At 37.3% G+C, this 20,344-nt stretch overlaps 1 protein-coding gene across 1 annotated transcript in view; it reads right to left on the bottom strand.

Moving 5' to 3' along the window:
- NFXL1 (nuclear transcription factor, X-box binding-like 1) overlaps positions 1-13,281 on the bottom strand; it is a 45,204-nt gene extending 31,923 nt beyond the window's left edge. Inside the window, exons 1-7 of the mRNA XM_012639893.1 lie at positions 13,188-13,281; positions 12,637-12,876; positions 9,990-10,163; positions 6,630-6,739; positions 4,088-4,221; positions 1,044-1,222; positions 647-808 (exon numbers count right to left, since the gene is read on the bottom strand). Coding sequence (XP_012495347.1) covers positions 647-808; positions 1,044-1,222; positions 4,088-4,221; positions 6,630-6,739; positions 9,990-10,163; positions 12,637-12,874 — 997 coding nt within the window. The 5' untranslated portion in view covers positions 12,875-12,876; positions 13,188-13,281. The remainder of the gene's footprint in view (positions 1-646; positions 809-1,043; positions 1,223-4,087; positions 4,222-6,629; positions 6,740-9,989; positions 10,164-12,636; positions 12,877-13,187) is intronic.
- Between the last annotated feature and the right edge of the window lie 7,063 nt (positions 13,282-20,344).

Raw genomic sequence — 20,344 nt, forward strand, 5'->3', positions numbered from 1 at the left:
ATACAAGAACAAAGTACACACAGCTTCATACTGCCATCCGCCAAAGATTTTCAAGTAGCAGTATAACCATGCCAATTCTAGGGCAAGCAACCTTTGAAAATCAATCTTACTTCCTCAAGTGTCCTGAATCAAAAAGAGGAAAGCAGTGTTGGTTGAAGAGGAGAAACAGAGGAAAAGGAAAAGTGCTGCCAAGAAAGTATGTACAAATGTACTGAATACAAAATTCAACAAATAGCTATTACTTTGAAAAATATTTTCCTCCAGTAATTAAAATGTTATTAAATTACGAGGTAATTTCCTGAAACATGATATAATTCATCCGAATTGCTATTCTTCCTCACCTTTTATCTAACTAAACCTAATTAGCATTTCTGCTTTACACGTGTTCATACTTTACAAGTTCTTTTATAGCCATCCCTCAAAACGCACATACACCTACTTACTTGATCACAGTGCCACAGTGGACTTGCACAACTTCTTTCAGCTACGTTTTTGCCACAGACACACCTTTGTCTACTAACTCTTGGACAGGGCTGACAACTTCCTAAAACCAGAATGATAAATTAGCACAGAAACATTACAAAAGCAAGAGATTGCTTTGACTTTACTTAAAAAGTCCGAACACCTAACAGGTATGGCCTTTTACCTGCATGACAAGGATTTTCACATTTATGTTGCCCACAAAGCAACTTCCGTCCACATGGCAGCTGACAGGACCACTCCTTGGCACTGCACCTACGAGGGATAGGTTTTGCTTTCTTACAGTAACAAGTAGTTGTGACCATCTTTGGACAAGGAGGGCATGGACCTAGAATCCAAGGAAAGGGAAAAAAAATCTGAAGTCAAAAACTAAAACTTTCAATTTCTATACCTATCAATAATTTCTAGAGCCTTCTTTACTGACACTTTAAAAAAAGGCAATCCCTTTCAATATTTTCTCACGGCAAACTTAAGCTCTGAATTCAACTTTCACAATTTTTTTTGCCTCAACGAAAGAAGAAATAACTACTCAGAAACAATTAAAAATGTAATATAGAACTCACCTGGATGACAGAGAAGTAAACACTTATGACCACAAGGCGGTTTAAATTCTCTCTCACATACTTGACCACAGGAATGAGGCACAAGCCATGGATCTAAAGGTGGATCTTCTACTTTTCCACAATAGCAATAGTACCTACTAGGTGTTTCAGATCGTTTGTATTCAAACCTACATTTTGGACTACAAAGAAGAATGAAATTATTAAAGTTCATTTCACCTTTAAAGGCAAAATGAGAGCCAGGAATATAAATATACTTAGTATGTTCTGTTCAATTAGTTTTATGTTAAGGAACTCTCTACTGCATCTTATTAAAATCTATTTCAGCCAACTAGAACAATATGCACAATATAAATTACTGAGATGATGGAACTGTTTTGTATCTGTACTGTCCAATAGAGTAGCCATTAGCTACCAAGGCTAGTGAACATCTGATATGTAGTTAATGCTCACAACTGAGAAAGGAACAAAATTTATTTTATAATTTTTAAAAATGTAAATAGCCACACATGACTAGTTGCTATGAATTAAGCAGCATATATCAAGAATACAGCTACAAAAAGAAGGCAACATTAGCTTTCTCTACTAACCACCTGCAATTTATTCTTGAGGTATTCACCCTGAATTTTATAAAGTTCAATTTTTTTAAAGTTTGGTTGTATGGTTTACAAATGAATAAAACATATTAGCAAAAGCAAACAAAAGAGAGAAGTCAGGTTATAGGTACGCAACACAACAAGAAACATGAGTAAAATCTAGAATTAAGAGGGAAAAACTTGAAAGTAAATAAAGAATTTCATAATTCTCAACATCTAATACAAAATAGATATAATTCAAATGTACCTAAGTCAAAGAAAAGTTCAAATACCGTTTCATATTCTCTGCTAAAGCAGAAAGATTTTTAACCTACAACATTAAAATGAGTAAGTTTTGGTAGTAGCAGTGTTAACCTTCAGCTCTATCAAAAATTCACTTGTAGATCATCGCAGATCATTTCATTCTGAAAAGATGCTCTATCTCCCACAAAAATGAGTATACTATGCTACAATAACAGTTTCATGTCATCACTTAAATTTCTTTTGTATCATGCACAATATATTTTCATTGTCATGAGAACATGTTCTGTTTCCAAACAAATAACACATGAACATTCTAAATAACCAAAAGATGTATGTTCTTATAATTAAAAGGCAAAAAGAAAATACCACGTCTCATTTGGAATAAATCATTGGCATTTTGTTGGAAGAGTTAAATTCTCCTTTACTAAAAGAAAAATGTCAACCATTCCCTTAAGCTAGTGTGGAGGGGGACATGAATTTTTTAATAAACTTAGATATGGACAGCTAAAAGGCAACTCACCACACCTTAACACTGCCCACCAGCACTGAGACCAAACTGTTCCAGTGAAGAAAATATGCGCAAATGTGTGAGTTTTATTTAAAATAATGGAATACCAACAATGAAATGTAATTATGCTGTATCTTGTTCATAAGCAATATCTTAGTAGAAACATGTATTTTTAAATTTTTACTTTCATAAATCTAATTTAAACCATTAACATAAGCTCTAGCTCCATCCTGATAGCATGAAACAAAATGGGTTCTCAACCCAAATAGTCGTTTATTTTATTTTTAAAAAATATGAAATATCGAATGCAAAGGATACTGTACAGTTGGTTAAATTTTTGTTCCTTTTAGATTTAGGAGAAGAGTAACAGTTCATTATTCTTTTAACTGGTACTTTCCATCCCTATGGCAAATGATTACTTAAAATAGAAGTGACAAGACCAACAGTGAGAAAAAGCACATATGATGTTTAAATCTCTAAAACTAACTCAAACTAACTAAGTCAAAATATCTGGTTTAATTCTGTACTTTTTAAATACTAAAATCACTCTACCATAAACAAATAGTATACAGTAGCAAAACAAATACAGACTTGGAAATTTTAAACTGTTTCCAAAAAATGTGCATTCAATGAAGAGAAAACAAATAGCATTTCTAAAAGCAGTATCATAAGAAAGAACTCAGTTGGAAGGATAGAAAAAGCACTGAATTTAGAATTCAGAAATCCTAGGTTTCAAATCCAGGCTCCAGCACTTAAATTAAGAGTAAGAGGAGCCTGAACACATCATTTCCTTTCAGTTAACTCCAAATATTCTGATCGGTAACAAGGGGACAAAATCTCTCACACATTGCTGAGAATTATTTTTACAATGTAACTAGCATGTCTAAAATACTTTTAAAGCTACGCCACCACAATTTTACAGATGTACCAGTACTTATACTAAAAAAGGGAGGTTTGACATAGATCCAGATTTTGTGAGACCTGAATCTTATACAATTTGGGGTACCTCTGCTAAGAAAAAGAACACAAAATTACAAACATAAAATTAGTTACAAAAGTTATAAAATGTGAATACACAGAGACCCTGAAGCTTACACTTTGTTACCTTGACAGTAATCTACCCTTCTGGGCTGCCAGTATGGATAAATTTCTTATTGTCTTTATTTAGCAGAGATATAAAATTTCTACTCCCCAACTCTTTCTGGAAATATAAGTTCAAGATCAAATAATCATCAATAATGAACAAAACTAATAAAATAAATGTAGAAAAATAATGCTATTGGATAATATAGACCTGTAGTTTTGAGATTTCGAGAATAAAATTAGGAAGCCTATGATCAAAATATGTTAGATGACAGTCCTGTACAATGTGATACTGATGTATACTGACAGCAATCCTAAGTGAAAAGTACTAGAATCACGAATGATTCTCAGTCCTACAGAAAAGTCCTTTAAAAGGATAATTAGGGAGTTGTCTTGCACAGGAATAAATAAAGTCTGAATGATCTATAAGTTACTGAAAGGAACTAGCAGTTATAAAAACTGGGGTGAAAAAAGCCATTATCAAGGTTCCACATCATCACAAATGAAAGGACTAACTGAAAGCCCAACATGGAGAATGAAACCACATAAAGCAATTTGTAATCTACAATTTTCATTTATTCTACAATTTAATAATCCAACTAACTAGAAAAAGTTACCAAGGCCAGGGGTAATCTCTCTTTCCAAAATCATCGTCTGTCAAAGGAGAAGACACAAGAAACTGGCTATCTTTAGCCCACTTCTGGATACAGGGCATGTGAAATATACAGAAACATCCTGAACAGCTCCAAACCTAAAACAAAGGTATCAGAAATTAACATGTATGCAATGATTTTTCTTTAATTCCATAATACTTTAAAATGAGCATCACACTAAATTATTTTCAATAGCTACCTAAGGATTAAAGGAACAAAATCTTTCCTTTCATAATAGGAGAAATGTTCTTTATAAAAATGTATTTAAGTGTAGAACACTTTAAAGAAAAATATTATCAATCACCCAGATTCATTCAGCTAAAAATAACTATCACTAACATTGTGTAAGGTCTCCAATTTTTTTAGACATCTGTTTCATATTTTTTTAAAAATGAGGTCATACTGTTCTGACTGAAATACAACTTTATAGTCTTTTTTTAAAACACAGTATAAGCATTTACCCCATCAAATATGTTTACACAACATGCTATTTATAGCTATACAGTACATCATATAGACTTATATACTATAATTTAACAAATTTCTTGTTGATGTTTAGGTTATTTCCAATTTTAAACAACACTACAAGAGAAACATTAAACATAAATATGTACATATATCTCTATATAACCCTTTTGTTATATAAAACTTATTAATCTAGAACAGTACTAAATTCTAAAAACTAGGTAAGCAAAACTGAGAATATACATAATTTAACACATTAACTGCCATGTGAGTTACATATTTATATATATAACTAAGTTATATATTTTAACTCATGCAAGTTTTGAGCCCAGGGCTTCATGAAGCATATATAACTCACATGTCTCTTTACCTTGGGAGCCTTGTGGTGTGTAAGCAACCCACACTGACATGCTATAGCATACATGTTATGTGACAGATGGCCCCCTGAGCAAAACCCTGCAGTCACTTCATGAAAATCTTACTTGTTGTTCTATTACAATTAATATTGGCAATTTGATTTCGTATAACTCATGCACAGAAAACAATTAAAAAAACAAATTTTTCATTAAATTGGAAAGGATCATTTTGTTTTTGAAGTTTATATTCTATTTTTGTAATAAAACACCATGGCCCCAAGGAAAAATTTTTTCTCTAATGTGGCTGGCAGTCAATGTGTTAAAAACTTAAGGAATTAATTTTTTATTTAATTATTTTAATATCTAAATTAATTTTTTAAACCTGCCAACACTTTACTATAATTGATAAAAATCAGTTTTCCTTTTCTTATAACATTTTACAACTGTTTGATAAGATTAGACATGTAGCTTATTGCATAAGTTGGCAACAGCATTAAAAAAAAAAAAAAAGCCAACTGCTTAGTTTGGGTTACCCCAAAAGCAATACCTGAGGTAAGAACTCAGATGCAAGAGTGAGGGCACAAGATGGGGAAGAGGAAATGTCAACAAATGGTACATTGTTCAGGTGATTACCACTAAGGGGCACAGAAGCCGAATCCTGCCAGAGGACCCTCTGACAAGCCATGTAAAACATGCCTTGGGCTACCTCGGCCCCACTCCCTAATGGAGAGGAGGCTGAGGCATTCATCTGCCCCTTCCCTGGGGTGGAATATTGCTCCAGGGGCATTAACTCCCCAGGGCCTCTGTACTGGCCAAATCAATTCCCAAGGAAAAAATTTTGAGGTGGGAAAAACCACACACTGTAAATATTTAAAGTGGAATTGTATCCACGTGCGCATCCACTGCAGTGGAAATCAGAGTAGGCCAACCAGATATGGCCAACAAAAGGCACCTGCTTCTGATACACTCTCCTATCCAACCCGAGCATGTTAAATTTCTGACTCACTCTACATGACCAACCCATTTCATATGGCTTGATTTTCTTTCTCTGGCAATGCTGCTAAAATAGCAGTGGATTAATCTGAGGTCTAAATGTTAAGTCTATCATATTTAGTCATCACTACTCCTTAATTACTTCATTAATGCCCTTTTAAATTTACATATAGATATCTTTACCTTTAGGTCATAGCTCCTCCAAGGACATGAGTTACATCTGAATCTCTCTCTCCCCAACAACCCTAGCCACTTCCCATGATGCCTTTGACACAGGAGAAACTGACTAATAAACCATTAAGTGTCTCTGTGAAGTTCCACTTCCCTGAAGGCAGAGACATATCCATCTTTTTATAAACCCACGGAAAATAAAGAAATATATAGTACATTTTAACATTTCATATTTGTGGGAATCTCTAAAATACTGATACTAAACATGGAATTGACATGTGCATTAAAACTAAAAATACTTGCTTCAGTTATATTAGTAGTGCTAAAAATATCAAATGCTCATTTAGAGGCAATTTTTTTTTAAATTACAGATTTACAAAATGATCAATCCATATATAAAATTCTCAAATGAAGCATTTTTAAACAAAAATAAGCAAAAGAATAACTACTGGTTAAGAATTATAAATGCAAAATAAGAGATTTTGGGGAGATATATTAAAGCAGAAAGGAGAAAAACTTACTGCTTGGTTTCTCTTCACTGAAGCAATACAAATTAGGCATGTCATAGCCCCTGCTTGAAAAGCTTCATTTACATACTGTTTTGTTCGCTCTAATTCACGTATATCTCCATCTTAAAATTTAAAAATTGAAAATCTCATGTTAAGCAACATCTGAAAATAACACAAACTTGCTAAGAGCACATTATGTGAGAAATGTCTAGCAATATCAACTGCCCAAACTGTAGCTGAAAAATGTAACTAATGAGCCACCAAGAGGTCACAAAGTTTATGCATTAAATCTCACGTACTTGGTTCAAAAACAGTACCTCAGCTCTCTCCCAGCATATGCTTGCTTTTTTTGCTGTTACAGTCCTTAATAAATTTGGTGGGGGCAGAGCCACAGGCAAGAGCAGCAACACGGAATGTAATAAGGGAAAGCAGACCAAAAAACTAAGTGTGAAAGGAATTTGAAAGTCAAAACTAAGTAGAGCCAGTTAGTATAAATATAAGCACAAGTGTGTGTGTCTGTTTAGCACGTAGCATATTCTTCATAAAAATCTGTTGAATGAAAAGACCTTGAGGTCATGACAGTGTAATCACTACATTTCATTATAATACGTTCTGCTTGAAAAGGCAGCATCAACTTTTTAGGAAAAAAATTACTCAACAGTATTTTAAGTAATTATTGAGCACTTATTTGCTAGACACTGGACTATCAGTATTTCACTAGGATTAAATGAACTACTATTTTCATTTCACAGATGAGAAAACTGAGGCACAAAACAATTAAGTAACTTCAGTTTGTCTACAAAGTGAGCCCTCTTAACCTCCATGCTATGCTTTGGAGAGAAGTTACTGCAAGAAGGTCCAAGAAATAACAAGTGACAGCAAAAGTAAGGACAGAACAAGTACCCTAAAGCACAAATAATACCAAAAGGGCAGTCATCTGAGTCACTTTTAGTATAAGAAAAATAAGCCTGTACGCCTTTAGTACAATAAAGATGGTTCAATAGAGGTTAACTAAGCTGCCAAGAAAAGTAGATTAATAGCGTAAACTACCGTAAGTACAGAACTTACCATGGCAATAACTGGGTTCAAATCAAAATTTGAGTTGCCAGAAAGAAAAAATAAATAAATATTTGGGTAAGTCTTTAATATCTAAAATCACCTAAGTAAACACAGCACTTTATGAAAGCTTGCCCTGCTATAACATAAATGTTATTTATTAATAATGTTAAATAAAATACATGTGAAAGTATTCTCAAAACTATAAATTATAGAACTATTAAAGACAATCGCTTTATTTCAAATAAACATTGAAGTTTCAAAAATATCCTTAAAAGCAGAATTTATAATCACACTGTGTGCTTATTTTGCTTTTCAACACAGCTGGCTTTCACAAATATATAACATTTTAAATTTCATCTAATTTAACAGTAAAACCATATAAAATGGGATTTAAGAACAAGACAGAATAGGCCTTTACAAAATAAAACCTAACCTTATATTTATAAAATTTATGTAAAATTTCTTTCAAACTTGTATTAAAGTCTGGCTTCAGCAATAAAGTATACTGCTCAGCATGTCACAGTGGATAGCATGGCATTTGAAGTCATACATTTTAAAAAGATCACTCTGGCAACTGAAGAAAAATGGTATGCAGAAACCAAGACTGGAAGCAGGAAGTGCCAGTTAAGAGTCAGTTATAGCAGATAAAGCAAAAACTGACCTTGGGAAAAGTTACCTAATGTATCTCAGTTTTCTCATCTGTGGATTTAATCCACATATTAAACAGCTGTAAAGGCTTAAACTAGGCGATATCTTTATTCTAACTCATGCTCAAACTCTGCTGTGCTTCTGATTCTGTTGCACTAACAGTCTTGAATCCTGACATCACTAGCCTTACACTCCTCCAGAAAGCAGCATATAACTAAGGAACACAACAACATAGAGGAGAAGAAGAGAGCTAATGTGGTCTTACGATGTGGGGCCTTATGATCAAGGGAAGATATGTTTAAGAAGACACAGATACATTTTTTAAAAGACAAGGAAGAAGAGAAGCAGCTATGGTAGAAAATCTCTAATAATCAAGCCACAAAAATATATTAAACATTACAGCAAACAGATATACAGCACACACTATATGACAGGTACTACTGTTAGCACTATAGTACTTACACATGTTGACTTATTTCATCCTAACAACTCTAGGGTATTTACTATCATTATACCCAAGAAGAAAATGAGCCCCTGAGATGCTAAATAGTATGTCAAACATGATACAGCCAAACAGCAGAGCCAAGATCCAAATCTTGGCAGTCTGGCTCAAGACTCAGTGATCTTAACCATTGTATGATGTGCTTTTCCCCCATAAATAGGTACAAGAGCAGCAGTCTAATCTATTTCAGAATTTTCCTGCTTTTACGCAGAAAATGCAATCAGCCCAGTAATGGCGCTAAAGCTAAGTGAAATAGTTTTAAACCCAGCTCTGCCAGTTAGTAATCATGTGGCTCTAGGAAAGTCACTTCTCCTCTGTAAAGCTGTTTCCTAGAAAATTTCTAAGGTTTCTTCTTGTTGTAACAGGATATTAAAGTAAGAAAAAGAACTGAGGGAGCGTATAAACACATATTACTAAAGGTACATAAACAATATAACACATCCACAAATATACTGATGATGTTGCTATTACATGCAAGAATGTTTCTAATGTTTATACTTTAAAGTATAAAATGCAGAAAGCTTAGGAATATTTACATTTAAAAAAATCTGTTTTTACACTTAACGCTAAGTGGTACACAGCAGCATCACTTTGGCCCTCTCTCACATAAACAAACGTGGCTTTAAAGCAACCCAGATATAAACAATAGATAATGTGAATGTACACGTCAAACCTGAGGAGATTTAGCTTTAAAATAAGTATGAAAATCGGATGTTGTGAATAAGACATAAAATAAGGAAATAAAATCAATACATGAAATAGACTTCGAGACACATTAACATGATGAAAGAGATAAAAATGAAGAATAGATTGAAGGGGGTATCAAAAAGTCCTCCAGTCCAATCAAATCCCAACCAGGAAAACCCTTGCCCTGGCTCACCTCTCAGGGAGCTCCGGCAGCTCCCTCCAAGCATTCTATTGAAATGCCTCCCATGACTGTTAAAGAGCCACTGCCATTCTATTAATACTTGCTTTATGGAAAGATTAGTGTTACACAACATATAACTCGAATAGCAAAATGTACAAAAATTCAACTCTACAATGCAAAATGCTCATTCTTAACATGCAAAAACTATTCCATACAGAATAAAGGTGTTACCCAAAAAGTGTCAGGACTATCCTTTCATTGATGTCAAAAGAGTCAAAATTTAAAAGATCAGTACCTGTCTGAGTAGTATATGTTATAAATGTATTAGCAACTATTTTTCCCTGTTTTCCTTCAAAATCTTCATCTCCTTCATCTTCAGATGAAGAGCTAAAGTGTTCTTCCACAAGTTTTTTGGCTGCAGCTTGATTAGCCTTCTTGATTTCCTCAAATTTCCTCTGAGACGTTCGCTCTGTTTAAAAGAAAAAAAATGGTTTTATATCTGCAAAACAATGTTTCAAAATGCAAGGCATGATGTAGTTAACATATCATTTTTAAGCATAAATTTGAAAGTAACTTTTACAGAATTCTTACTATAATCCACGAGAAAAAGAATTTTCAAATTCCTTGACACAACTAAAGAGAATAAAGACCACAACAAAAACTTTCACTTTTGTAAGTTTCCTGCTAAATGTAGCAAATTGTTATGGAAACAGAGTGATTAACAACTCAAAAAAATTATAAAAGTATAACAGTATCAAAAAACTAGTGATCAACCTCGAAATAAAGACTAACAAAAATTTAAATAGGATATTTTAAAATAACATTGTACATAGTGATTTTTCAGAGGTGAGGGAAACAAGTCCACTGGGAGCACACAAAAAACAGGGAAGGTGGGTACTTCAAACTACCCTCTTCGGAACTATAGCCCAGCCCACCAAAGAGTTTGTAGGCAGTACTCACTTTTACCCAATAGATTTATATCTGCTTCTTAGAAAGTTCAAGAACTTTTTCCCATTTGTGGACTTTTTGACATTTTTGTAGTAACAAAAAAATATATTTCACATTAATCCACACAAAATGTTGTTAACATGGAAAATGCACCTCTTTACAACTTCATTCCAAAAAGAATGTTAAATAGTTTTGGATTAGTTCTTCCACTATTTTCTTTAGAACTGTATGTACTTTTCATTTTGTTACTTGATTATTAAATAATCATGAAAAACAGAATTAGATTACTTCATTGCACATACTCCCAATGAGACTTCAGACTTCTTGAGAGCAAGAAACCACAGGAATTTTCTTCAGGCACTAAGATCAATAAGCTCTATGGGCAGCAACCATAGTTTAAGAAAAGAGCCACGAACCTGAATTCATCTGAATTCATTAGTGCCCATACTGGAAAGATTTTAAATTTACTAACTTAAAATTTACTTTATACTTGAAACTGATGAGCCACTACCAAGATAAGCTCTCTTATTTTAGATGGTGTATTTGTACCTGATGATGTTTTATCTTTTATTTCCCTCATGAAACATTTTCCTTTTCCTGTTGCATCCAGTTTGGTTGGGGATTATCAACCAAAACTGACTATTTCAAGTAAAACTGGAAAAAAATGTATTCAGTGCTTCCCTAGGGAATCTTTGAGTACTAGGGAAAAAAGTAATGGCTACAAGATGCGTGATTCAAAACTTGTACAATAAGAGGGTTGATAAATGTTACTAATCTATGGGACATTAGCACTTAAAGATACATAAGAAAAAAGTCTGAACTGGACAGATATAATGAAAACATTCATAACCCAATGAAAGCATTTACTTTACCTAACATCATCTCGAAGAAAGTTAAAGACGAGTTGTCAAAGCAACATTCTCACATATTATTTCTTACAGCCAAATCTCAATTATCCAGGTAGAGAAGGTATGTTTTCATTCTACCCACAAAATCGAAGAAAGTTTATCAAAACTGTTCACAGATCCCCAAATTGCATGCCTCACCACCACTACTATCCTAAATTCAGTAACTGAAAGCTAAGAGAACACCACGTAACTTTAAAATCAGCCTAGGAGAAACACCACTCAGAAGCTCAATTTTGCTCCTCTCCCCAAAAAAATATATTCTGAAAAATACATTCCAAACACAAAAATAAAATGATGTCAAGGAATAACCCCTTGGCCCCAGGCACAGTTGTAAGTGCTCTCAGGCTCCACTAAAACACGGTCTTGAATGAAGGGTACTGACATATCCAAGGCAACACCACATACATCCACGAAAAGACATTAAATTTGTGAAAAGGAATCACAGTGGAGGGAGCTACTACAAGTTCGAGTGCTAACAAGAAACAGACAAGTCAAGTCAATAAACAAAGGCAATCTGGTAAAAACAGCAAATGGCTACTGGCCCCAGAAGTAGGACAGAGAATGTGAGACGGAGTGCCCAAGCCCAAACTAAATGGGGTTTCTGCTACTCAGTCCCCCTGACTGTTGCCAGGCACAAAGACAGTAAAGCCACAAAATCTTATTTTACAAAAAAATAAAAATAAAAATTGTTAACCAGATTTTTATGAGATTTTTTAAAAAATGAACAAACAAACGCTGACAACCAATCCAGATTTAAAACACTGCGTTAACCAAACAACACTACAGATCACTGGGGCCACAATTTACAACTTACGGTCTAAGGTAGGCAAAAAAAAAAAGGGGGGGGAAGGGAAAAGTACTGAAACAGAGAAGTAACAAAGGTAGTGAGTGCCAACTAAAATTAAGATGAAAGAGGTGTGATGGAAATCTGCCTAGAATGACGAAAAGAGCAGCTACCTGAAATGTCTGAGAAGTGGGCCGGATAAGAAACTCCCGAAGGAGGACAAAAGAAGCGAATGGGAGAGGGCGAGGGTAAACTGCCTTAGGAGGCGTCCAGGTGAGCCCGAGGGCGGGAGCCATTCTCACCGCTGGCTACGGAAGTCTGCAGCGCCTCGGGTCCCGCGGGGCCGCGCCGGCTCCCTGCAGCCGCAGTGGTCGCGGCTCCTCCGGGGCTGGGGCCAGAATGAACGGCGCCCACCGACCCCTTTTCTCGCCCTCCCCCGGCGCCGCGGAGATGGACTCCATTTCCTGAGGAGGGGGCTGCAGTGGCCCGTCCTCGGGCTCGGCCTCGGCCACCGGCCACCTGGCGCCAGGAAGCTTCCATCCCTGCAGAGGAAAAAAAAGAAAAACAGTGGAAGGAGCGTGAGCGCGGCGGTACCAAGGCGGAAGAAAGGGTTAGTGGGGAAAACCAGTGGGAGGGCCGAGTGAGGAGGGTCACTTGAGCAGGTCGCGGCCCTGTCTCCCGGAGGGCGAGTCCCCGCTAAGCCCTGGCTCCGGAGATGGACAGAGGGAGAGGACTAGGTAAAGAAATAAGCCGCGGAGCAAGGAGCACTCCGCGCTGAGGAGAGAGCCGGGGAGAAGGAAAGCGCCTCCTCAGCCGACAGGGCAGCGTGGTGGCGGGAAAGCGGCAAACTGACCCTGTAGCTCCCGCCGGGAACCAACTGCAGTTGCGGACCCCACGGAAAGCTACGTCTCCTTACCGACGGTGTGCGCCCCCAGCGACTACAACTCCCAGAAGCCCCCCCGCCCGCCGGCCACAGAACGCGTGGCAGCACTGGCCGCTTCCTTATCCGGGAGAATGGGCGGTGGTGGGGGAGGGGACTCCGGGCGCGTGCGCAGACCTAGACAGGCCTTTGGGAACTACAGCTCCCGGCGTGCTCTGGGGCTCGGGAGGGGCCGACGGCCCGAGGCGGGCACGATGGGGAGGTGCTCCGCATCTCACGATTGGCGGCTGTCCCAAACCCAGCGGGGTATCGGGGTGTGTCGTTCATTTGCCCTTGGTCATCTTTAGCCTCGCTCTAGGGCTTGCTAGTGGCGGGAGGTGTCAACCTAAAATAATCGAAAGAGTCAGAATCTAATTTAAGGAGAGTTTATTCAAACGCAAAGTTTGAGGGTAGTTCACCGGGAAACCCCAACTCCAAGGAATGGAGTCTGCCTTCTGAAATAAAGAAGTTAAGGTTTCATTTTTATAGTCAGAGGCAGAAGAGTTTTTAGCAGGATTACTACAATTTTCATACAAGGCTGGTGCATAGTTAGAACAATTTGGTTATAGGTAGTGTTTCTTTTTTGAGAAGGGTACCCTTAACATGTTTTACAGAAGGCGTAATAGTCAGTGGGTTTTCTGTCATCTGGTCTAAGGCAGAGCAGGACAGCAAAGGGGAAGTAAATCTATAACAAGGATCATTAATTAAGAAGGCAGGAGGTTTTGTCCCTGACATCGCTCCATCTCTCTAGTAATTGTACAGAATAATAAGAAAGTGAGTTAGTGCATAATCCGAGAAGCAGAAGTTGTAACCATATGTAACTCAGATCACAGTTACATCTCTCTCAAGTTTTCAAGTGTTTTGGGAGTGCCAACAGCTTTTAAATTTTATGTATTTTCATAGAGAATTCTCACTAGCAGGAAAAGCACTTGCAATGAAAAGACGTCAAGGTTGGCCACTGTCAGGATGGAAAACCGGGGGAGAGTTGTAGCAAAGTGGCTCAAGTGGGGAAAGTGCCCCTGTAAATTGCTAGAGCAATGTCGAAAACAAATCTGCAGCCTATTATTATCATAGTCTTTTATAGTTTACAATGAGCTTTCCCTGGACTATGCTGATTTTACCTTCACGACAGCTCCCTAAAGTAGATTTTATCAAGGAAAATAGCTGAGAACGAGGACCTAAATCTTGAGTTTCCTGAGTTTTCCAGTAAGATATGTATACTGATAGATTCCAAAAATTCATTTTGGGGTCTGTCTAGGATTGAGAAATACATTGATGGCTGTTTGGGATTATATAATCCTTATGTAATCCTTCAACTTAATTAATTCCCCTACATTAATCATAAATATCTAATATTTAGATAGTGTTTGTTAAGTGCCAGGCACCGTTCAAAGTGTTTTACATATATGTATTAATTAATTTGGTACTTGCAATAACCCTGTTTGTTATCCCCATTTTACAGCTGAGGATACTGAGGCACAGAGAGGTTAATTAATTTGCCCTTGATTAAATAGCAAGGAAGTGGTGAAGCCAAGTTTTAAAACCAAGTAATTTAACATTAGAAACCATCTTTTTAACCTCTTATGTATACATATTGCCCATATGTTATTCAAACTCAAAATTCGTATTCCTGAGAATGATATGATAACTTCATTTTGGCTAGAAACTAAGAGGCATGCATTGACTCTCTTAACACTGCATTTGTATATGGACTATTAGTTTAAAGCTGCAATCAGCTTTAAAAGTTTTAAAAGTCTAAAGTTAGACTTTTCTACTGTGGAGTTTTCTGGTACAGGAAAGGAGCATTTACAGTCAGAGAGGATACAGTGAATGTCAGGGAGTAATGACCGAGAAATATTGAGTAGCTACTAAAGAGAGGGATGCTTCTTAGAACCACGTCATATGCCAAAGATCTGGATGAGTTATATTTTAGACAGCTGAAAGAAGTGATACATTTTTGATTCCTTGAGGGCTTTAAAACAGGTTAGATATCATTACATCAGGTATTAGATGAGCTCAGCACTAGTTAACCTGACATTGAAGATCCTTTCCAGGCTTGCTAGTGGATTACTCTGTTGAGTTTACTTTGAGGGTTTGCATCAAAACTATGATGCTAGAAACATGATAGTGCTTAACATGGACTGGCAGTGTCTAATGCTTCTGAAGTTATTTGGTGCGTTTACTTCTGCAATTACTGTGTTCTCTTGAAGAGAAAAAATCTGAGAAATCCTAGTTCTGGGTAAACTCAATGCACCTTGCAAAACGTGCTTGCCATTCATCTGTGATCTAATAAAAGACTCACTATTTCTCTGAATGTGTTCAAAGAAAAATCCTAGAAAAGAACTAGAAGAGAAACCTCTGCGAGTGAGGTTGACACTCAGGTATCAGATATGATTCATTTTTTTCCATCACCAAAGAGTCTTGTTTCTCTTTAATCAATAAATTTCAAATGCCCAATTATTTTACATGTAAAAATAAAAAGAATATAATCATAGCAAATTTCACATTATTGTTGTATGATTCTTTGGTAATTTTATATATTTTGTGCTCTTTAGGCATTGCAAAATTACATGTGAATGGAACAATGGAAATATTAAATATCTGCAATGTAGATCTATTCATTATCAGTATTTTTTTTTTTGCAAACTGAGGAGCTGGAAGTGACTTAATAAATTTGAAACTGAGTAGGGAAAATTATATTCTTGACTTAGAGATCCCCTGATAATGGTGGGCAAATATTCACCCCCGAGTGCCATGGGGTGGCTCATCTGTCATTCTTTCTGAGGAGAGTAAGCAATGAGCATGGTTCAGGAGATCATGGAACACCGTGGACTGTGGTCCCACCAGGGTACCTGTGCTCCTCAGCACCATGAATCTTTGTGACAAACCCAGGAAACAGGCTCCCTGCTCTCTGAAGAACTAACCCAAGTAGCTCCTTGGACCAAGTCCAGCTGGCTGAAGCTTGGCCTAGATAAAAAATGATGAACCTAATTGGAAAGAGGAGAAATTGGCAATCCGACAAGAAATCCAGTAGCAACTATTTTTAAGGGCTAGCATTGTCAGGCTGATGAGTAATTTTGTGGTAAATTGCTATTTTCAGAGTCCCAAAGGGATGCACTGATGAAAAATGCATTCTTTCACCTCCAACTAGTCAGGAAATCAAAAGCCAGACATGAAATGTAATTCTAGAAAGTATTGTCTCAAATTTACTCAATATGCATTCTGACCACAGATAGCAGGAATCTTATCGCCAAGCAGAACCTCATAAAGCACTTACTCACCTTGGTCTTTGTAGAAAGCAATCAAGTACAATGTCATAGCGAAGTAAACACTGAACAAAGGGTCAAAAGTTCAGGCTTTGCTGGGGACACGGTGGCTCAGGCCTGTCATCCCAGCGCTTTGGGAGGCCAAGGCAGGAGGATCGCTTGAGGCCAGGAGGATTGCTTGAGGAAAAGAGTTAGAAGTTACGATGAGCTATCATTGCACCACTGCCCTCCAGCCTGGGCAACCAAGACCCTGTCTCAAAAAAAAAAAAAAAGTCAGTTCTGCCACTAAACTAGCTGTGTGAATTTATACTAGACTCTTCTACTCTTCTCTTTTCAATTCTTTTGAAATAGTTAAAACATACCAAGTATTTTAAATAGCAATATACACATATCCCTACTAGCTTTGTCATATCTTAACATTTGGACTCATTTGCTTCAGGTTTTTTAAAAAGATATAAAATGCACAGAACTTGAAATACTGTGTATTTCCCACCCTCCTTCCCAATTCATTGTCCTTCATCCCCCACAGAAGTAACCACTATTCTGATTTCTGGCATCTACCGTCCCCTGGCTGTTACTAAGGTTGTGCATCCTATGTACAGATCCATAAACACTATTTAATATTGTGTTATATGTTTGTAAGTATCGTATAGGTGGTATTGTACGTACATATAAAATTCAGCACAAGTGAAAGGGTTAAGAGCAGAGACATTGGAGTCACATTGTCTGGGTTCAAAAGTGGTTGTGCCACTTCCTTCCTCCAGGCCTTGGGCAAATGACTTAACCTCTCCCTGCCTCCGATCCTTCAAGCACTCATCAGACATATTGGCAAGACTAGAACATTGGGTGTATATTCCCTCACCAAACTGCCATCTCAGAGTCCCAGAATTCTGTCCCTCATCTCCTCCTAGATGCAGGTATTAAGGAGCTTCCCCTGTTAGACAGGGGACACAATGGAACCTGCCTTATAAGCTGTTCTGAGGATTAAATGTGTGGACATCTGGAAAGCACTTGGGACAGCGCGTGGCACAAACTGAGCGCTACCCGAGTATTATCTGTTACCATTCAAACGTTTTACAGTATTCCATTGTAGGATCATATTCCGATTTATCTAGTTGCCTTTTGATAAACATTTAGGTCGTTTCCAATTTTTTACTCTTATATACGCTATTAAATATATCTTCTTGTGCATATGTAGCAGATTTTTTTTCTAGTGACTACACCTAAGAATGAAATTGCTGGGTTTTAGGTCATTCCCAACTCTGGCTCTATCATATATTAACATATCACTCTCCAGAGAATGGCAAAAATTCCCACTCTCACTCAAAGTTCCTAAAGCACTTTTAGTGTTACCCAACCATCAGTTCTATATTTATAAAATGAGGAGGGGTAGAATAGATGATCTCTGGGGTCTTTCTGCATTTTCTGCATTCTCCATTCCCTCTCTTTGAATTTCCCATTTTCTTCCTTCTTTGCCTAGAGATGAACTAGTACATGGAATATCAAACTATCTCTTCCTAATCTATACACCTGTTGTTTGGTATTTTATATTGAGCAGTCTATAAACTTAGAAATCCACTAATATAATTTTGGTAATCATAAGGAAGAATATTGCCTACATTGACAGTGTCCCAGCCAGTCTTACTTCCAACACTGTTAAAACAAATCAATAGTTTTCAAACTTCTCAAAGCAATGGACTATTTTTTAAGTGAAAATGCAAACTGAATTGAAATATAAATACTGTTTGCTTCATTTCTCTCCTTTTGCTTGTCTACAATGCATGTCTTACATATTGGTAAAAAGCTTTTTGTAATGTAATTATCATTATTCCCTTGGCGAATTTTCTGAAATTAAGAAATATTTAAATGCTTCAATTTGTCTTGTTACTTTATCCACTAAATTTACATTTCAAATTTTATTTCATCAGGTTTTTTTTCACACTGGTATATTTTTTGCTATACTAAAGCCTTCTGGAAATATCCATGTCAGAAAAAAAGTGCTCTTTATTCCCAAAAAGCACTGATTTTACTGCTTGTAATTTCTATAGAGAAAAATATTGTCAGGCTTCAAAGGGTATTATTATAGGCCAACATTGCCACCTAATGGTAAGAAGATTAATCACATATTTTAAGTTGGAAAAGTTGGTATTTTTAAAATGTATCCAAAATTTTGAAGCAATATTTTCCTATGAGAACATTACATTATAACAGAGTTGGGGAAGGGTAGGGCATACACTCATCAGACATATCGGCAAGACTAGAAGATTCGGTGTATATTCTCTCACTGAACTGCCATCCCAGAGTCCCAGAATTCTCCCCCTCATCTCCTCTCAGCTGCAGGTATTAAGGATCTTCAATTTCAGCCTTAGCTCCTCCTCTCCCCACTCTCAGCCTGCAAAGCCTGTTCTAGTTCTACTATGTCTGGAGTCTAGAATCAGCTCGGAATATGGCTGTCTCTGGATTGTTAACAGGTGAGCTCCTGCTTTGGCATCCACATGAGTTTCCCCAAAGCCACATGTTTCCTGTCTTTTTAAAAATAATTCCCAGATATCCAAACTAGAACCCTTACCTCTCAGAGCCCTCTACCTAGAGGAGTCTTTAGAAAGGAATTGGCTAAACCCTCCTTACCCCAAGCCTTCCAACCAAGAATCTGCTGCTTGCAATGTAAGCATCAGCAAGACTCATAAAGCTTTGGGTCACAGGTCACCACATCAGAACCAGAACCCTTGGCTATATCTCTAGCCCAGATGTAATTGACTCCATGAACAAACACAAAATCACACGCACACACTCTCCCTATAGCTTTTTTATGCTTTGGATCACGGGCCAGCAGGGCTCAACGACCAGAGCATTATAATCATTCTGTTTAACTAACCCTTTTACCTTTCGAGTTGTCTCCCAGAAACAGTAGACCCCTCACAGGATAACACCGCCAAGACTCACCATCCATCACTGACCTGTGACATCTGAATTAGGCCTCCTGCACACATTGCTTTCAACACAACCTGCCCCAATACACACAGCCACCTTCCGGAACCCCTTATAAAGACCCCTACCCTCAGTTGGTAGGGAAGGCAGATTTGAAGCAGTTCTTCCATCTCCTGGGTGACATCATCTGTAATAAATTACCTTTCTTTCTTGGCAAACCTCATTGTCTCGGTAATTGACTTTCTGTGCGGCAAGTGATCAGACCTAGGCCAGAACTCTCTTGTAGGTTCAGTAACACAGATAAGACTCAAAGTTACTCACCCCCACCCAGATGCTGTAATTTATGGTGCTTGGGAGCCAGCTCTGAGCCCAGTATGTAACCCTCACTCATTCTTATCTTACCATATCTGCCTGATGTGAGTAGCAGCAAGCCTCTTTACAGCGTCTTAGAGGTTTTGATAACAGGCAAGAAAGAGCACAAAGAAAAAGAACAAAATGCAGGAGAAAGAGAACGAAGAATAACACTAAGAAGAAAAAGGTCCGGTATGATGGCTCATGCCTATAATCCCAGCACTGTGGGAGGCTGAGGCAGGAGGATTGCTTGAGGCCAGGAGTTCAAGACCAGTCTGGACAACATAGTGAGACCCCCCCATCTCTACAAAAAATACAAAAATTAGCTGGATGTAATGGCACATGCCTATAGTCCCAGCCACTTGGGAGGCTGAGGCAGGAGGATCACTTGAGCCCAGGAGGCCAAGGCTATAGTGAGCTATGATGATGCCACTGCACTCCAGCCTGGGTGACAGAGCAAGATTCTGTCACAAAAAAAAATAAATAAATAAGATACACACTCGGTTTCTCAAATATGCTCATCCTTAGATTTATATTTACACATGA

The sequence above is a fragment of the Propithecus coquereli genome, unplaced genomic scaffold (assembly GCF_000956105.1).
Source record: "Propithecus coquereli isolate 6110/MARCELLA unplaced genomic scaffold, Pcoq_1.0 Scaffold143, whole genome shotgun sequence".
Classification (NCBI taxonomy): Eukaryota; Metazoa; Chordata; class Mammalia; order Primates; family Indriidae; genus Propithecus; species Propithecus coquereli.